Source organism: Zosterops lateralis (genome assembly GCF_965231275.1).
Source record: "Zosterops lateralis genome assembly, chromosome: 26".
NCBI lineage: Eukaryota > Metazoa > Chordata > Aves > Passeriformes > Zosteropidae > Zosterops > Zosterops lateralis.
In genome coordinates this window covers 4,972,096-4,988,233 of record NC_139786.1, presented here as the reverse complement: position 1 = coordinate 4,988,233, position 16,138 = coordinate 4,972,096, and the positions used below count along the sequence as shown (strand labels likewise).

Sequence of the window (16,138 nt, the reverse complement as noted above, 5' to 3'; positions counted from 1 at the left end):
GAGTCCTTGCAGGATCCCTGGGCTGTTACGTAATCCCAGGCACAGAGCTGCTTTCTTCCCTGGGTGGATGTCAAGTGACCCATTGTTCCACGGATTAGCAGAAATGTCACCAGCGTGAAAGGCACCAAAACATACACTGAGAACTTGTGACATTTGTGCCTGTGATAATTAAATTAAATTGTAGCATGAGTTCTGCTGTTAAATTTACTTGACTTGCCTAGAATTGCCCTTGTTAGATCCAAGACATTTCTCGGTGAGTGGAAGACTTGCAAAATCTCACTGTGAGGATCCTGAAATATTTTACATTTTCTTCTCTTCCTTATTCCCTTCTCTCCCAGCAGCAAAGAAATATTAAAGTTTTAAGGTGCTTTGATTTGTAAGAGTGGATTAAGTCGAGATATTTACAATCTCACTTAAGTTGAGATGTTTACAGTGAGCTGCTCATTTAAGCCTTGCTAATGAAGGGAGTCCTGGAGCATGTGAGCTGCCCCAAATGCCTGGCCTGGGGCACAATTAATCCTCTAACAGCAGTGCTGCTCAGCCCTGGGGGAGTGCAGGTGCTGCTCTGCTGAGAGCCCTTTGTGCACAAGTGCAAACTGAGCTGAGATCCCTCTTGCCTGTCCCACTGCAGACAATTCATTCTGAGCTGTTTGTTCCCCTTTTTCCCCAGCAAGTGGAAGTAGACTGTCAACAGTGTATGCTGGAGATCCTCGACACAGCAGGGACAGTAAGTGGCATTTCTTTATCTAATTGCAGTTCCTTTGTTGAGAATGCTAATCCTGCCCCAGCAAAAGCAGTAAATCAGCTGCAGTAATTTAAATGGGAGGATTTTGTTCAATAACCCCAGCCCAGCGTGGTGAGTGCCAGTGGCCTGTGAGCTCTGTCAGTGCTGGGACACAGAGCTCGGTGTCCCCTGTGCCATCCCCATCCCAACATTCTGCTGTGGGAGGATTTTAAACGTGACCTTTGCAAGTGGACACAAGGCCACAGCCTGCAGCCTGTGCCAGGCACAGGAGCTGCTTTCCCTGCCAGTGCCCTCAGCTGTGTGGGGAGCTCAGCAAACCCTGCACTGCCAGGAGCCTCCCCTGCACCTCCCTGGCACTGTCCTCCTGCTGGGGATGTCACCTGCCTTGTCCCCGAGCAAACAAACCCTCTGGGGGCTGCCAGCACAGCCCAGGCAGGTGCTGCTCCCTGGAAGTTGGAAATTCTCACCAGCAGGAGCAGAAATTGTTGCTGTGTGGGTCTGGTGAAGGTCCTGTCCCTGCTGGCACAGTTGTCCAGCCCTGCTCTGGCATTTCAGTCTGTCTGCAGAGATGGTTTTATTGCTGCCCTTCATCTTTTCCCCATTTTTTCAAGAAGCCCTTTATTAAGGGAAAAAAAAAAAAACCCAAAGGGAAGAAGTGTTAATGCTTTTATTCAATTTCCATGCTTCAGTGGGTTTCTGTGCAGGGTAAATATGTAAATCCATGCTGTGTGGCACTGAATTCTTGTCTCCAGTACAATAGAAGTATTCCTTTGGAACTATTCATTAGCTGCATTCACCAGCTAATTACTTTAAAAAATATCTGCTTGCAGGAGCAATTCACAGCCATGAGGGATCTGTACATGAAGAACGGGCAGGGGTTTGCACTAGTATATTCTATTACAGCACAGTCCACGTTTAACGACCTACAGGACCTGAGGGAACAGATTTTACGGGTTAAGGACACTGAAGATGTGAGTAGAATATGTTTGTTTTTATTTCTGCCAATGGATAAGAAGTGTTTGCTCTCAAATGCCTGTATGTTTACAAACAAAGCTACTTTCAAAGATGTTCCTGGGTACTGTGGTGTGAGTTTTCAGAGCCTTGTAGTTTTCAGTGTTGTTTGAGGCACAGCATCTGCCAAGGGGCATCACAAAAACAGATTTTCCCATGTCCTGGAAGCCACAGTCTTGAAATGGTGGGAGTTGATTGAAAACAACATCAGTTAACTTTTTTCCCTTTAAACTCCTTTCCAGGATTTGCATTTTCTTCTTTCTCAGTGCTTTAGCTGTGCTTTATTTCCCTCAGAGTTAAGGAAAAAGGAGGGTAAGGATATTCTTGGTGGCTCTGCAGCTGCCTTGCACTGGGGACTGCCAGGGGTTATTCCAAAGGTGTGAAGGGGAAGTTGAGGTTCAAAGCTGTGGCATTTCCAGGGCTCAGCTGGGAGTTCTCTGCAGCCCTGGAGCAGCTCCTCAACTCACTCGGCAAAAATCTGTCACCCAAGGAGGTCACACAGTGGCATGAGCTAAACCATGGAGGGCCTGCTAGAGTCTGGGTTCTTGTTTTGGTTGTTTAAAGCTCTTTTTAAAATGAGGAAGAGTCAGCTGTGGGGAGTTTGTCTGACAGGAGATGGGGCAGGCCCAGACTATCATCCCCTGGAGCCTGGTCCTGTCCTGTGCTGCTCTCCTGGCTGCAGTGCTCCTGTCCCCTCCTTGCTTTAACAAGCTGAGCTTCTATTTGTGCCAAACTCTTTTCCTTGGGGCAGGGATTGCTCTGGGGTCAATCCCTGCTGGCAGGGCCCTGTGCTGGGAGCTCACAGTGCTCACAGGAGGAGTTTGTGCCTGAGCTGGGCAGCTTCAGCCCTCAGCAGACACTGCTGCTTTCCTCTGGACTTCAGGATCTCACTGCTTTGTTAAAATACATTTATTTATTTTGTGTGTTACGTGTTGAATCCAAGCTTGAGAACAGTTTGAATGTTTAAGCCGCTTTTGGTGAGTTGGAAAAAGTGCTCCTTTCTGTCTTTCGTATCAGAACGTGTCTAAAGTCCCAGTACAGAAATCATTACATTATATCTATCTGCAAGAGTTTAAATTCCAGTCTTCTAACAGTAAATGATCAAAGGTTGTTGCTCACCGAGCTCCATTTTTGGATAAACCATTAATACCTTTTGAAATAACCTTACACAGGGTTTCATGTCTTGCAAACCTGTGCTGCTTACTCATCTCAGTATCACTTTTTGCTCTATTGTTTCTCAGCCTCATACACTTTAGTTTTTTGCTGAACATTTTCAAAACGCATTTTCATGTTTCAGTATGAGAAAATATCTGTTAATTATCTAGAAAACTGTAAAGAACAGGATATTTACAACTCTATCAGCTTAGACAGAGTTGTAAATATCATGTAGATCTGATTTCAAACGAGCTATTTTTGCATTTGCTTCATCTGTACTGTGACTTCAGGTTCCTGATGTAATAAGGAAAATTTATGTCTCAAAAATAAAAATATGATCATTTTCTAATGGTCATGGCTGGGAGTTTTAAAGCAAAAAATTAATCTTGAGTGTAGTTGAGTCAGGAAGAGGCCACAAATATTAACACTGACGTAGATTAAAAACACACAGTGTGTAGTGAATTACCAAATGAAGCGGGCAGTGATTTATTTTCCAGCTGGAAAGGACTCAATTTCTGCTCAAAGAATTAAATGTTTGAGGAAACAGAGCGGATGCACACCCTGATCAGCAGCTCTTTAGGGGTTTTTTTGTGGTTCTCCGCAGTGTGAGGGAAACAGGAAATGGTGCTGGGCTGTGGCAGGTCCTGCTCCGCCCTCAGCAGTGCCATCCCCTGAGCTGTCACAGCTCACCAGGGGGACAGAACCAGCTGTGCCCTGAGCTCTGCCAGGGGAAATGGGGCTGGGGGGCCTCTGGGGCCACCCCGTCACCTGCAGCTGAGACTTGGGGTTGTTAGGAGAGGTTTTGGGGTGGTTTCTATTCCCTTGTTGAAGGTGTTACAGAATCCCAGAGTGGTTTGGATGAGAAGGGTCCTTAAAGCTCATCCCTGGGCAGGGACAGCTGGCACCACCCCAGGGTGCTCCCAGCCTGGGATACCTCCTTTTGTACCTCTTGGGGACATCTTGGAGGGCCACAGCTGTGACAGGCACTGGAGAGGGGCAGGTGCCACTTCATCATTGTCTCCTGATGTTTATTGGTTTTCATACTTTGTGCTGCATTTTTTATATTGCAGTTTTCATGCTGCATTTTTTGTGCTGCATTTTTCATATTTATTTCCCCCTCCTCAGTTTGAGAGCCACAGCAGCACAGAGCTCTCTATCCATGAACTTGCTGATGGATCTCTCCTCCTGCTGCTCCTCTGCAGGTTCCCATGATTCTGGTTGGCAATAAATGTGACCTGGAGGAAGAACGAGTGGTGGGCAAAGAGCAGGGGCAGAACTTAGCACGACAGTGGTGTAACTGTGCCTTTCTAGAATCGTCTGCAAAGTCCAAAATCAACGTAAACGAGGTAAGCACCCCCTGCTCCCGTGTCCCAGCATGAACAGGACACTAAACCAGCCTGTGTGTCTGAGTGGGGAGGTTCAGGATGATCCGGCATTCCCAGCCTGGGCAGGGGTTGCCGTGTTGTGGATTTGGGTATTTTCTGTCTGCTTTAAGGAGATTTTCTTCCTTGTCTCTGCAAAGGTGGGGTGACTCCCAGGCAGGTGTTTCTGGAGCCTCTCTCAGGGGCCAGGGGCAGCAGAGGGTCCTGAGCAGGCCCAGTGGGCTGGGTGACTCTCAGCTTAGATGAACTTTACCTGGAGGGAATATTTTGTCCAGATCACTGCTGCCATTCCAAACATGGGTGATGCCCCATTGTACTCCTTGTCTTGTGTAGGCCTGGCTGCTGCTTTTGAAGCGTTTGCATTTCTGGCTGCAGATGCCTCATCACAGCCCTCAGTAAGCCCCCAGCTGGCTAAAACCATGCCCAAACCCAGATCTGAGCAGTTCCCCGAGTTTAATGAGACCCCCTTTGCTCTGGGGTGCCTTCTGCTGCTGCCTGGGGCCCTGGGGTGGTGCTGAGGGAGCTCTGCTCCACATCAGGCACCAAGTTTTCATTCTGTGCTGGGAATTATCTGCCTGTGCCAGAGGCCAAGTTTCCAGGCACAAAAGCCGAGGTGACCCCGTGCAGCAGGGCTGGGCTGGTGCCAGCTGATAAGTGGGACCGTTTAGGGGGTGTGATAAGCAGGAGCAGCAGGATCCTGGCCCGGGCCCAGGGCTGGCCTGGCAGGCAGCAGGATGTGCTGCACGGGGCTGCTGGAGAGGGAAGGGAGCTCCAGGCTCTGGGAATTGCAGCTGCTCTGGCTGGGATTAGCCTGGTGCAGTGCTCAGCACCCAGCAGAGCTGCTGCCAGCAGGGATTTGTTTGTGTGTCTGGGCTGGTGATGAGGCAAGGAGGAGCAGCTCAGTCACCCAGCAGGTCCCCAGGAGTGTGGCAGATCCTGGGCTGGTGCATTCCCACATTTGGGGTGTACAGACTGACCCTCACCCCGTGGGAAGGGGGTTCTGTGGGGGCAGAGCCTGGTGGGGCACCCCTCATCCCTCACCTGGGGGTCTCCCCCTGCCCCTGCATCTGCAGCCTCCAGGGAGGTCACAGCAGAGAGAAGAACGTGGTTATGTGGGAGCTGAGTTTCTGCTTTCCTGCCAGTTGGTATTTCCTAGTTGTGGAAAGTACAAAAGCTGAGGAAATCAAAGAGAGAAACTGTGAATGAGCAGCTCAGTGCATTGGGAGTTTGTCCCGGCATTGGGAGTTTGTCCCGCTGGCTCCTGGCCTGGGGGAGCATTTCATTCTTTTGGGGCCTATTCCTGCTTTCTCACTGCTTTTGGGGTTTCTAAATTGGTTAAAATCTAAGTAAAGAGTGATAAACTCCTCCATGCATTTGCTGAATGTGAATCAGACCTTTCAGATGATAAGCTTTTAATCCAGAGTGAATCAGGAGTGTCCTTCTGGTGACCTCTGGGATGCTCTTGGAGCACCCTGACTCTTTTTAGGGATGGTGGCATTCCTGAAACCTTGTTGCAGACGTCTGTACTCACAGTCAGTACTAGCAGCTAAATAATCTAACTCAAGAGAAAAGAAAATCTTAAATTTCAGTTGTTACAGTGTGTTATAAACTGTTCCTTTGTCTTTGGAATTTCTTTGGAATCAACAAGAATTTGTGAGCTGTCAGCCACTCCAGGAAGGGGAAAAAATAAACAAGGACAAGGGTGGAGCCCTCTGAAGGTTGAAATATTTCTCCTCAATGCTGTGACCCAGCTCCAAGCATTTTTGCAAAGCTCATTTTGCTATAAATGGGTTGAGCCTTTCTGGGAAAACAACTCCCAGCAGCAGAGTTCCCAAAAGCTGCACAGCTGAGAGAGGAGCCGAGGGCCCTGGGAAGGTCCCCTGGTGGAAATGTTAGAGTTCAGCTGTTGGGAGGGACAGCAGGGACACGGCTGGTGTCCCCTCCCTGCAGGGGACACTCCAAGGCTCTGCAGGCAGCCCCAGCCCTGGGCACCACTGCCAGGGTGATCCTGGAGGATATTTATCCCTGTCTTAGAAAATCCTTCATTAATCCTGAGTTTTCTCCCACTTTTTCAAAGCAGGGAAATTGTTGCCATTTCATTGCTGTGCTCTTCTGAAGGCTTTGGTGCTGATAAACTGAAATTCCAGCTCTCTTATGTTCTGCACACTGATGGGAGCTTTGGGTTTCTTCTTCCACTAGCAGCTGCTTGAGAAACATGTAATAAATTCAAGCAATTTAATTGAATTTACACAACCGCAGCCACCAGGAAAGAATTGTCAACTCCCCAGCCTGCCTCAGCTTTGACAGCTTGTGTTTTATCACTTGGATTTTTCAGCTTGTGTTTTACATTTGCAGATCTTTTATGACCTGGTCAGACAGATAAATAGAAAAACACCAGTGGAAAAGAAGAAGCCTAAAAAGAAATCATGTCTGCTGCTTTAGACTCCCACCATGCAGCAGCTCTGAGCCAGGTAAGAGGTGTGTGACTCCTGCCTGGGCCAGGTGAGCAGAGCAGCTCCTGACAGAGCCCCCTTCCCTCTGCTGCTCCTCCTGGAGATTTGTTTTGACTCCTCTGGGTTCTCCCTCTGGCCTGTGAGCTCTGAGCTCATTTCTCCTTCCTTTTTATCCTCTGATAAATGTTGGTGTTGCTGCTGCCACTGCTGGCCCCGTGCTGGGAGCTTTGGGGGCAATTCCAGATTGCTTTGGGTGGGACATGGGTTTCAGTGGCACAGAAATAAAAATCTGCCCACCAAAACAAACAAACAAACAAAAACAAGCATAAAAACCCCCAAACCAACCAAAAAACCACTCCAAGGCTGGACACAGCTATAAATAACCTTCCTGTGTATCTTGGCAGGGAACTCTGTGTGCTCACAGCTGCTCTGTCCTGCTCCTGGGAGGAAACAGCAGCTCTGTGGCTCCAGGTTTGGGACAGAAATTTGGAGGCAGAGGAGGGCGCTAGGAGATGGCCCAGCTCTGCCACCTGTCTTTGTCACCCCCCAGAGGGTTCCTGGGGCCCCCAGAGCCTGTGCTGTGTCCTGCTGCTGGAGCAGAGCAGCCCAGCTGCCCCTGCCCTGCAGCTCTGCAGAGAACCTCCTGGCCCTGAGGGCTCTGAGGGCTGAATTCCTGAGGACAGGGACTCTGCCAGGCCTGGAGCCCGGCTCTCCTTGGCCCTGAGGCTGCCCAGGTGTGGCTCAGGAGGGTCAGGGCACTTCACAGGCTGTTCTGGGCTGCCCTGATGGATGAGGCTCTTAACCCGGGCTTTGCGTGCCAGAAAATAACAGCTCAGGGCAGTGGGGAACAATGGCTTTGGGAAAGGGAACTGAAGAGCCTTAAGTGGCTTTTCCTGTTGCTCAGGTGATCCTCCTGCTCAGGCAGGATGAAATTGGGATTCCCCAGCCTGGGAGGAAACAATCTGTGCCCTGTCCCTCCCTCCCGTGTGCAGCAGCACTGGAGCTCTGGGACCTGCTGCAGGAGTTGCTGTGCTCAGCCCCCTGGAGCCACAGGGCCATGGCAGGGGTTGGGCTGGCAGGGACCTTGAGCCCTTCTCCTCCCACCCTCCAGCACCTCCTAAAGCCCCTCTGAGTGAAGGCCTGATGGCCACAGCTGGATCATGGCTCGGGAGGTCTCTGACTGCTCAGCCTTGAGAGGAGTTTTATTATCCCCAAACAGAAAAGATGAAATAAATCCCCTGCCCTGGGCTGCTGCTCCAGGGTGAGCTCTGGAGGCTCTGGAGGCTGTGGGGGCTGTGGGCACTGGTGGTATCAGGCAGGGACAGGAGGGTGGCAGTTGTCTGGCACTGCTCTGTGGCCCTGATAAAACACAACACTTGGAGAGTTCCACTTTCCACAATCTCCTGCTTTTCTGTACCTGGAACCAGCCCTGAATTCTGGGAAGAGGGAGCCCTTGTGCTGCTGTGGGCACGGGCCCTTGGGGTCATGGATCCCATCACCAGAGTGAGAAATGTCCCTCCATCATCTTCTGTTTGTGTTTTGTTTTACTTTCTCCAGATTGCAGGAATGAAGAACTGTTGCCTACATGGAAAGTGCCAGCATTTCCCAACTTCAGAACCTTATGGAAATGAGAAACATATCGGAAGAAGCTTCTCCTGTTTTTTATATACTGCGGGAAGAATTTAGATCTGAGAAATGGTTTGCACACAGTCCCCAGAAAAAGCAGTTGCTCTGTGTATATCTCTTGGAAATTTAAGCCAATATTCCTCCTCCTTTGCAATAGCAATTAACAGATGTGAAAATAAATATAATTGACTCTAGCATATGATTATCCCAAGGAGCATGGATGCATTTCAAATGTTAGAGATTGCTACTATAATTAAAATTCATATTGACCATTTTATCATAATTTTTCCCCATCAAGCACTAAAAATGTTCCGCTGTTATATTTTATATCTATAACTATAGATATATATTATCCAAAATTTCCCTTTGAACTCACTGCAACAAATAACTTTTTGAGTCATTGACTTCATTTTATATTTAAAAGTTACGGAATATCATTATTTTCATTCAGCCATTGTATTCTAATTAAAAATGTTTGTGCATAATGCTTTGGAAAAATGGGTCTTTTATAGGAAAAAAACTGGGATAACTGATTTCTATGGCTTTAAAAGCAAAAATATATAATATACTAAACCAACTCTAATATTGCTTCTTGTGTTTTACTGTCACAGATTAAATTACAGCTTTTATGAATGATTAAATTTTAGTACATTTTCATTTTTGTTTCTGTGTTTTTGTTACTCTTTACAGCCTTTGGGTTTGCTCCACGTTCTGGGAGTTCCTCTCCCACCCTGGTGGCTTAGGGGTTTTCCTGAGGTGCCCCCTCCGTGTTCTGGGTGTGATGTTCCCCTCTCAAAGGACAGAGGCCGCTCTTGGGATTTCTCTTGGCTTTTTAAAGGTTCTATTCCTGCAAATATTTCCTTGTCCAGTGACTCTGACCTGCACAAGTCTGGTTTCATTCCAAGCTCTGTCTGGCTTGGAGGATGATCTTGGTTTCAAAGCAGGTTTTGGCTGGTGGTCCCTGATCAGCTGAAGGGGTGAATTTGTTTCATTTTGCGTTTGTTCCTTGTGGTTTTTTAATACCTGTTGGTTTCATGAAGTTCCAAAGAGCAGGAAATGAAGAGACCCCTGTGGGTGCTGCATCCTCCTGTGAGTGCAGGTCACAGCCCCCCTGGGACCCTGGGCCCTCCTGGGGGATCTGCTGGATCCCCCCAGGGCTGTGGGATCTGCTGAGACCCCCCAGGATCTGCTGGATCCCCCCAGGGCTGTGGGATCTGCTGGGACCCCCCAGGATCTGCTGGATCCCCCCCAGGGCTGTGGGATCTGCTGAGACCCCCCAGGATCTGCTGGATCCCCCCAGGGCTGTGGGATCTGCTGAGACCCCCCAGGATCTGCTGGATCCCCCCAGGGCTGTGGGATCTGCTGAGACCCCCCCAGGATCTGCTGGATCCCCCCAGGGCTGTGGGATCTGCTGGGACCCCCCAGGATCTGCTGGATCCCCCCCAGGGCTGAAGGATCTTCTGGGACCCCCCAGGATCTGCAGGATCCCCCCCAGGGCTGTGGGATCTGCTCCTGCCCCTCCTGAGTGAGAGCAGAGATGTGTCTTCACAGGGAAAACTCAGCACAGGCCTTGTCCTGCTGCTTCCAATGGGGAATTAAAGTGTGACCTGTTCCTGCACCCACTGTGGAGTTTATTGGAGACCAGGGCAAGTAGGTTTTGTAAAAGGGTTTTTCTAAAACTCTGTTCCTGGTGCAGCTGTTGGATTATAGAGATCCCAGTCTCCAAATGCAGCCCAAACAAGACTGGATGCAAACATCTGGATGGTGTGACAACATCTGCCTGCTGCCAAGCCCTGGGACAAGCACAGTTCCTGCAGCTGCTGCTCTGCTTGTCCTTTTGCAGGAGGAGCAGAAGCAGGCTCGTTACCCTTACGAAATGTAAAAATATTTTAGTAATAAAATCATTTCAATGATCGCTGGGCATCTCTTGTATTAACTGGGGCGTGGAGCGGGCGGTGAATGGGGAGGATGAGGATGAGGATGAGGATGAGGATGAGGATGAGGATGAGGATGAGGATGAGGATGAGGATGAGGATGAGGATGAGGATGAGGATGAGGATGAGGATGAGGAGGGCGGCGCGGCAGGAGCGCTCCGAGCCGAGGCTGCCGCTAGATGGGAGTGTGGGAGAGGCGCAGGGCCCCGCTGCCATCGCTCTAATTCGGGATATTCCCGCCCCTCTCCTCTCTCTCTGCCTCCCACCAGGCGCTCGTTTTCTCACTGGATAAAAAGAAAGTTCTTGTCTAATGGATTTTAGCACAATAGCCTCAGCTGCGCCCTGGGACACGCTTGAGCCGCTGCAGTTCCGTGTCACACAGAAATGTCCTGCAGCATTTGGTGGTTAATGTCTCACCGGGTTAAAAATCACTTCACTGCAGAATGTCCTCAAGAAAGGGGAGAAGAAAAACCTCTCAGAAGTCCCAGGCCGCTGCTTTTTGACCAGAACCAGCCGAGCACGGTGGCATTTTGCTGTGAGCAAAGGGGCACATTTCAAATTCCCCTGGAGCCCCTGGAGCCATCCAGCTCCTCTGAGCTGTGCACAAACTCCCCCAAGGAGATTCCCGGCCATCTCTGTGAATGTTCTGCTCTCACACTTCCAGCCTGTATTTATCTATTCCCAGTGTTTTCTGAGGGTTATTTTAAGTCGTGTTTTCCCCTCCAGTGTGGGTTGGATCAGATGCTCCCACACGTCCTGCATCACTGGGAGGTTTTAATTGCAGGCTCTGGTGTTGATCCACAACAAGTGACAGGGAGACCTTCCCAGGCTGCTCAAAGCCAGGTTTGTCCTGCTCTGAGCTGCATTCCTGCCATTGCAGGGGCTGATGTGGGAGGTCCTGCATCCTGCAGCCACCAGAGAAACTTGAAAATTCACATTAAATTCACCATTAACCTTTGCAAAATCACCAAAACTAATGAATGTTTTCTTTCTTTTGCCAGGAGCAGGCGCCGAGGAATGAAATTGGATTTTCCAAAGGATGCCAGGTGCCCCTTGGTGAATAACCAGCATGTGTTAACCCTCCTGGCTGGGGCTGAGCATCCTTCCCACCCCCCTGGCTGGGGCTGAGCATCCTTCCCACCCTCCTGGCTGGGGCTGAGCATCCTTCCCACCCTCCTGGCTGGGGCTGAGCATCCTTCCCACCCTCCTGGCTGGGGCTGAGCATCCTTCCCACCCCCCTGGCTGGGGCTGAGCATCCTTCCCACCCTCCTGGCTGGGGCTGAGCATCCTTCCCACCCTCCTGGCTGGGGCTGGGATCTGGCTCTGCCTCCCCTGCAGCAGCTGGTCAATGCTCTGGCTTTCAGCCACAGCTCTGTCTTTCCTCCTGGAAGGAAACTCCCCAAATTTGGAGACAAACCCGGTGCAGGAGGAGGAAGAGGAGCAGGAGTGGGGGGCTCTGGGCTCAGTAGCCCCCAGCCAGGATTAATTAGCCAATGCTGCAGCCTCCCAGCTCTGCCCCTGTGGCTGCTCCTGCTCCGTTCCCTCCTAATTCCAGGGAACTGGGGGAACCCTGTTTGTATTATCCTGGGACTGACCCAGCCTTTTCTCCTCACTTTGCAGGAAGCTGCACACGGGGAAACTCTGCTCGTTCCTGCCGTGGTGAGAGGCAGCCCAGTGTCTGACTGTCCTGGACCCTCCATCCCTCACCCCCAGTGGGATCATCCTCAGATGGAGCAGCACCGGAGGCAGTTGAAATCATTTGGGAGGAATTTTGGCCAAGTGGGGGCAGAGCTGGGGGTGCAGCCCGTGCTGCGGTGGGAAATGCCCGTCCTGGCTCTGCCCTGCGGCTCCTACTGGCCCCGGCCGCCCCCGGGCCTTGGGCACCCCGGGATGGCTGAGCCGGGCCCGTTTCCCGCAGCCCGAGGTCAGACCCCCCCGGCACCGCCCCGGGAGGCAGCGATGGTCCATGTTCCGTGTCCCGGCCCCGGGGCAGCTGCGGGCACAAGGAGCGCCTTGTGCGGGGCGGGCGGGGAGGATGCTCCGAGCGCCCGGCCCGGCCAGAAACCGCCCACAGACACCGACAAAGGGCCAATTCACGGGCCGGGAGCGGCTCCCCGGGCCGGACACTGGAGCTTTATGGAGCCCGTGGCGGGGGCTGAGGCCCCTGTGTGCCGGGGGGACCCGGGACGGTCCCAGCACGGATCCCCTGGGCGCTGTTCCCAGCCCAGACCCCCGGGACGGTCCCAGCACGGATCCCCCCTGGTCTGTTCCCAGCCCAGACCCCGGGACGGTCCCAGCACGGATCTCCTGGGCGCTGTTCCCAGCCCAGACCCCGGGACGGTCCCAGCACGGATCCCCCCTGGTCTGTTCCCAGCCCAGACCCCCGGGACAGTCCCAGCACGGATCCCCCAGGGCACTGTTCCCAGCCCAGACCCCGGGACGGTCCCAGCACGGATCCCCCCTGGTCTGTTCCCAGCCCAGACCCCCGGGACAGTCCCAGCACGGATCCCCCAGGGCACTGTTCCCAGCCCAGACCCCGGGACGGTCCCAGCACGGATCCCCCCTGGTCTGTTCCCAGCCCAGACCCCGGGACGGTCCCGGGTCTCCTCCAGGGCAGCCCCAGCCGAGCCCTCTGCCGCACGGGGCTCGTCCCTGCCTTTTCCCTGCAGTGTTTGACAGAGAAATCCAGTTTCTTGCAGCCCGTTTAAGAAAAGACTGGATGTGGCACTCGGTGCCAGGGTTTAGTTGAGGTTGGGGTTGAGTTTGGACTTGATGATCCTGGAGGTGTTTTCCAGCCTGGTGATTCTGGTTCTGATTCATTTGGGGTGAGTTCTGGGGAACAGAGTGAGGGGGAGCAGTGCTGCAGCTCTGCTGCCCTGCCCTCCCCGGGCTGTCACAAATCCTTGGATAAACCGTCTCCAGCTCCCTCTCCCTGCCCGTGGCTCCAGCGTGGGTGTGACATTTTGAGGGCTGCTGGAACCCACCATCCCACGCCCATTCTTCACTCAGCTTTGGAAATGAGAAGTGTCAATCTGCTGTGTCAGTTGGGCTCAAACTCACAGGAGGAATCATTTGATTTGAAGCAGTTTAGGTTATTAAATATGACTGGCCAGGAGCCCCTGCAGGATAATCCTGTGTGATAAATGATGTTTGAAATGAGGGAGACCTGACACCGGCCAGCTCCAGCCCCAGCCCCAGATTGAGCTGCAGGAACAGGGGAAGCAGAGGAGCAAAGGGCAGGGCTGTGGCAGAGCAGCTGCAGAGCTGCCCCAAGCACAGAGGGAAGGGAGCAGCCTCTGGAACCCCCCTGGGACAGCCCCAAACCCCTGTGCGGGGGGGACACGGGGCAGAGGTGGCCTTGGCAGTGCTGAGGACAGCTGGCTTTGCTCTCAGAGGGCTTTTCCAGCCGCAGCGATTCTGTGATGAGCCAACACTCCCACACTGGGGCTCTCTGCCCTGTCCTGAGCACACTCCGGTATCGTCCAGGGCAGAGGCACCAAAATTCGGCAAGAAACCTCAGTGGGAAACAGGAGTTCTGAACTCTGGTCAGAAATGTACCGGGACCTCAAAGGGAACAAGGAAAGCCTCCCCCCGCCCCTCTCCTCCCGTTCCAGCAGTGCTGAGCATCCCCAGCTGGAGGAATCCTCAGACAAGGGACTCATCTCCCCCCAAACCCTCTGCAGGGGTGAAGCCGGCTCCATGCAGGGCTCAGAGCAGGGCCCGAGGGAGCGCTGCCCCTGCAGGACCAGGCTGAGATTGGTGTGTCAGAAACGACTCCAGAGCTGGAGGCGCCTTCCCCAGCAGCCCGGGCAGGAACAGGGGCTGGATGTGCCGCCCTGCCGGGCTCAGGGTGTTCCCTCCATTCACCACACGGTGCAGGGGCTGAGCAGCAGCCAACAGGCGGCTCTTGGCCCTTTCCTTCTGAAACAATCAGCGTTTAGGGCTTGACTGAGAGGGATTTGGTGTGAGATAAGCTTCCCAGAGCGGGGCCAGGGCTGAAGTAATAATTGAATAAGTGTGAGGTGCTGAATGAGACACGTCAGGATGAGTCAGAGCAAAAGGCGGGAGGGAAAAGGCTCCCGGGTGTCTCCCCTGCTGGGCGGTGGGACTGAGCCCTGGGGCTGCCAGGGGCAGCTCTGGGGGGTAAAGGCCAGGGATGGGGGCCTCTGGGGGCTGTGTTGGGGTGAAGAGCTCCCCAGGCCCTGCTGGGGGTGCTTGGCTCAGGGCTGGGCTCCCGGGGTTGGGATTGTGCCTCACCTGGGCCAGGGCTGGAGCTGCCAGGGCAGGGGCAGGAGCAGGAGCAGGAGGGAGGGACAACCCCGAAGTGTGGAGCTGGGCCCAGCACCAGCCCCTGCCGGACACGGTTTATCTGCCACTCTCTGCTGTGACTGTTCCTTCCTGACAGAGCTGGGGCTGTGCTCTTGCCATCTCGTGTCCCTCCTGTTGGATTTCCCACTCCCTTTAATTTTTTACCGCTTTGTTTGGTCCTGCTCCCAGCAGAGGCAGCTCCACGGGAAGGAGAAGAACTCGAGTGTTTATTTTTAGAAAGTGCCAAAAGAGTTCAACCCAAGGCAAATACAATTACTTCAGGTTGTGCACAGGCTCCTGAGGAGCTGCAGAAGGAAATTTCCAAACGGGAAATGCCCTGAAACCCTCGGCACGAAGGCACTGGGGGGTGAGAGTATCACTAGGGGTGGGAGCATCACTGGGGGTGAGAACATCACTGAGAGCATCACTGGGGGGGAGAGCATCACTGGGGGTGGGAGCAGCACTGGGGGTGGGGGCATCACTGGGGGTGGGAGCAGCACTGGGGGTGAGAACATCACTGGGGGTGAGAACATCACTGAGAGCATCACTGGGGGGGAGAGCATCACTGGGAGCATCACTGGGAGCATCACTGGGGGTGGGAGCATCCCTGAGCTGTTCGAGGAGCACATCCCACCCCAGTGAGGTGCCCCTGGTGCCCCTGCCCATGGCAGGGGGAGAACGAGGTGGTCTGGAGGGTCTCTTCCAACCCCACCACAGATTCTGAGGGGTGGGAGGTGATCCCTGTGTTAAAAATAAAATTTGGGGTGTTTGTCCTATAATGTAACAGTGGAAAGCCACCTCAGTGGCACGTGGCACCTTTCCTCCCAGACCACCTCAAAAACAAAGAACCCGTTCCCATCAAAGCTCAAGCACCGCGCCCCCACCCCAGGTCAGAGATGGGGCGAAGGAACCGCAGCGGAGCTGCCTGCCTCAACGGAGCTCCAGCCGCAAAACAGTCGGCCGTCTGGCACGGGGAAGTCCCGAGCCCCGCCGCCGCCGCCGCCGGAGCGGAGAGAAGCCGGCCGCTTTCCCCCCCCATGCCGCCCCGTCTCCCCCCCCGGTTCGCTGCAGAAAAGCCCCTTCCCAGCGCCGTCCGCGGCTGGGAGCCGGCGGGGGGGGAGAAAACCCAGCCCGCGGAGCCGCCCGCAGTCACCCGCCGCCAGAGCAAAGAGAAGAGGAGCCGGCCGCTTCCCAGCACAAAGAGTTCCAGCCGCGGAGAAGCCTCTCCCCCCACCCGCAGCCGAAGAGCAGCCTAACTGCAGTCAGCCCCGTGCCGGAGCGGAGAAAAGAGCCCCGGCCGCCCCGTCCAGCCCGCAGCCGCCACGCGGTCAGCCGCCTCGGCCAAATAAAGCGTTCCCCGAGCCGGCCGGACCGCTGCCCCACTTCAAGAGAAGAACCCCACACCCACCACGTTCCACCCCCCCACAACACTGCCGCCGCTGTGAAGCAGCATGAAACTGAGACGCCATTTCTGCAGCAAAGACTACCCCACGGCCGCAAAGAGCTCCAAGCCCCCGCCCCGGT

The 16,138-nt window shown here is 53.5% G+C and overlaps 1 protein-coding gene across 1 annotated transcript in view; it reads left to right on the top strand.

Moving 5' to 3' along the window:
* The window catches only part of RAP1A (RAP1A, member of RAS oncogene family), a 29,337-nt gene extending 20,308 nt beyond the window's left edge, over positions 1-9,029 (top strand). Inside the window, exons 5-9 of the mRNA XM_083878539.1 lie at positions 671-727; positions 1,576-1,716; positions 4,114-4,257; positions 6,649-6,764; positions 8,304-9,029. Coding sequence (XP_083734665.1) covers positions 671-727; positions 1,576-1,716; positions 4,114-4,257; positions 6,649-6,735 — 429 coding nt within the window. The 3' untranslated portion in view covers positions 6,736-6,764; positions 8,304-9,029. The remainder of the gene's footprint in view (positions 1-670; positions 728-1,575; positions 1,717-4,113; positions 4,258-6,648; positions 6,765-8,303) is intronic.
* Positions 9,030-16,138: the final 7,109 nt, after the last annotated feature.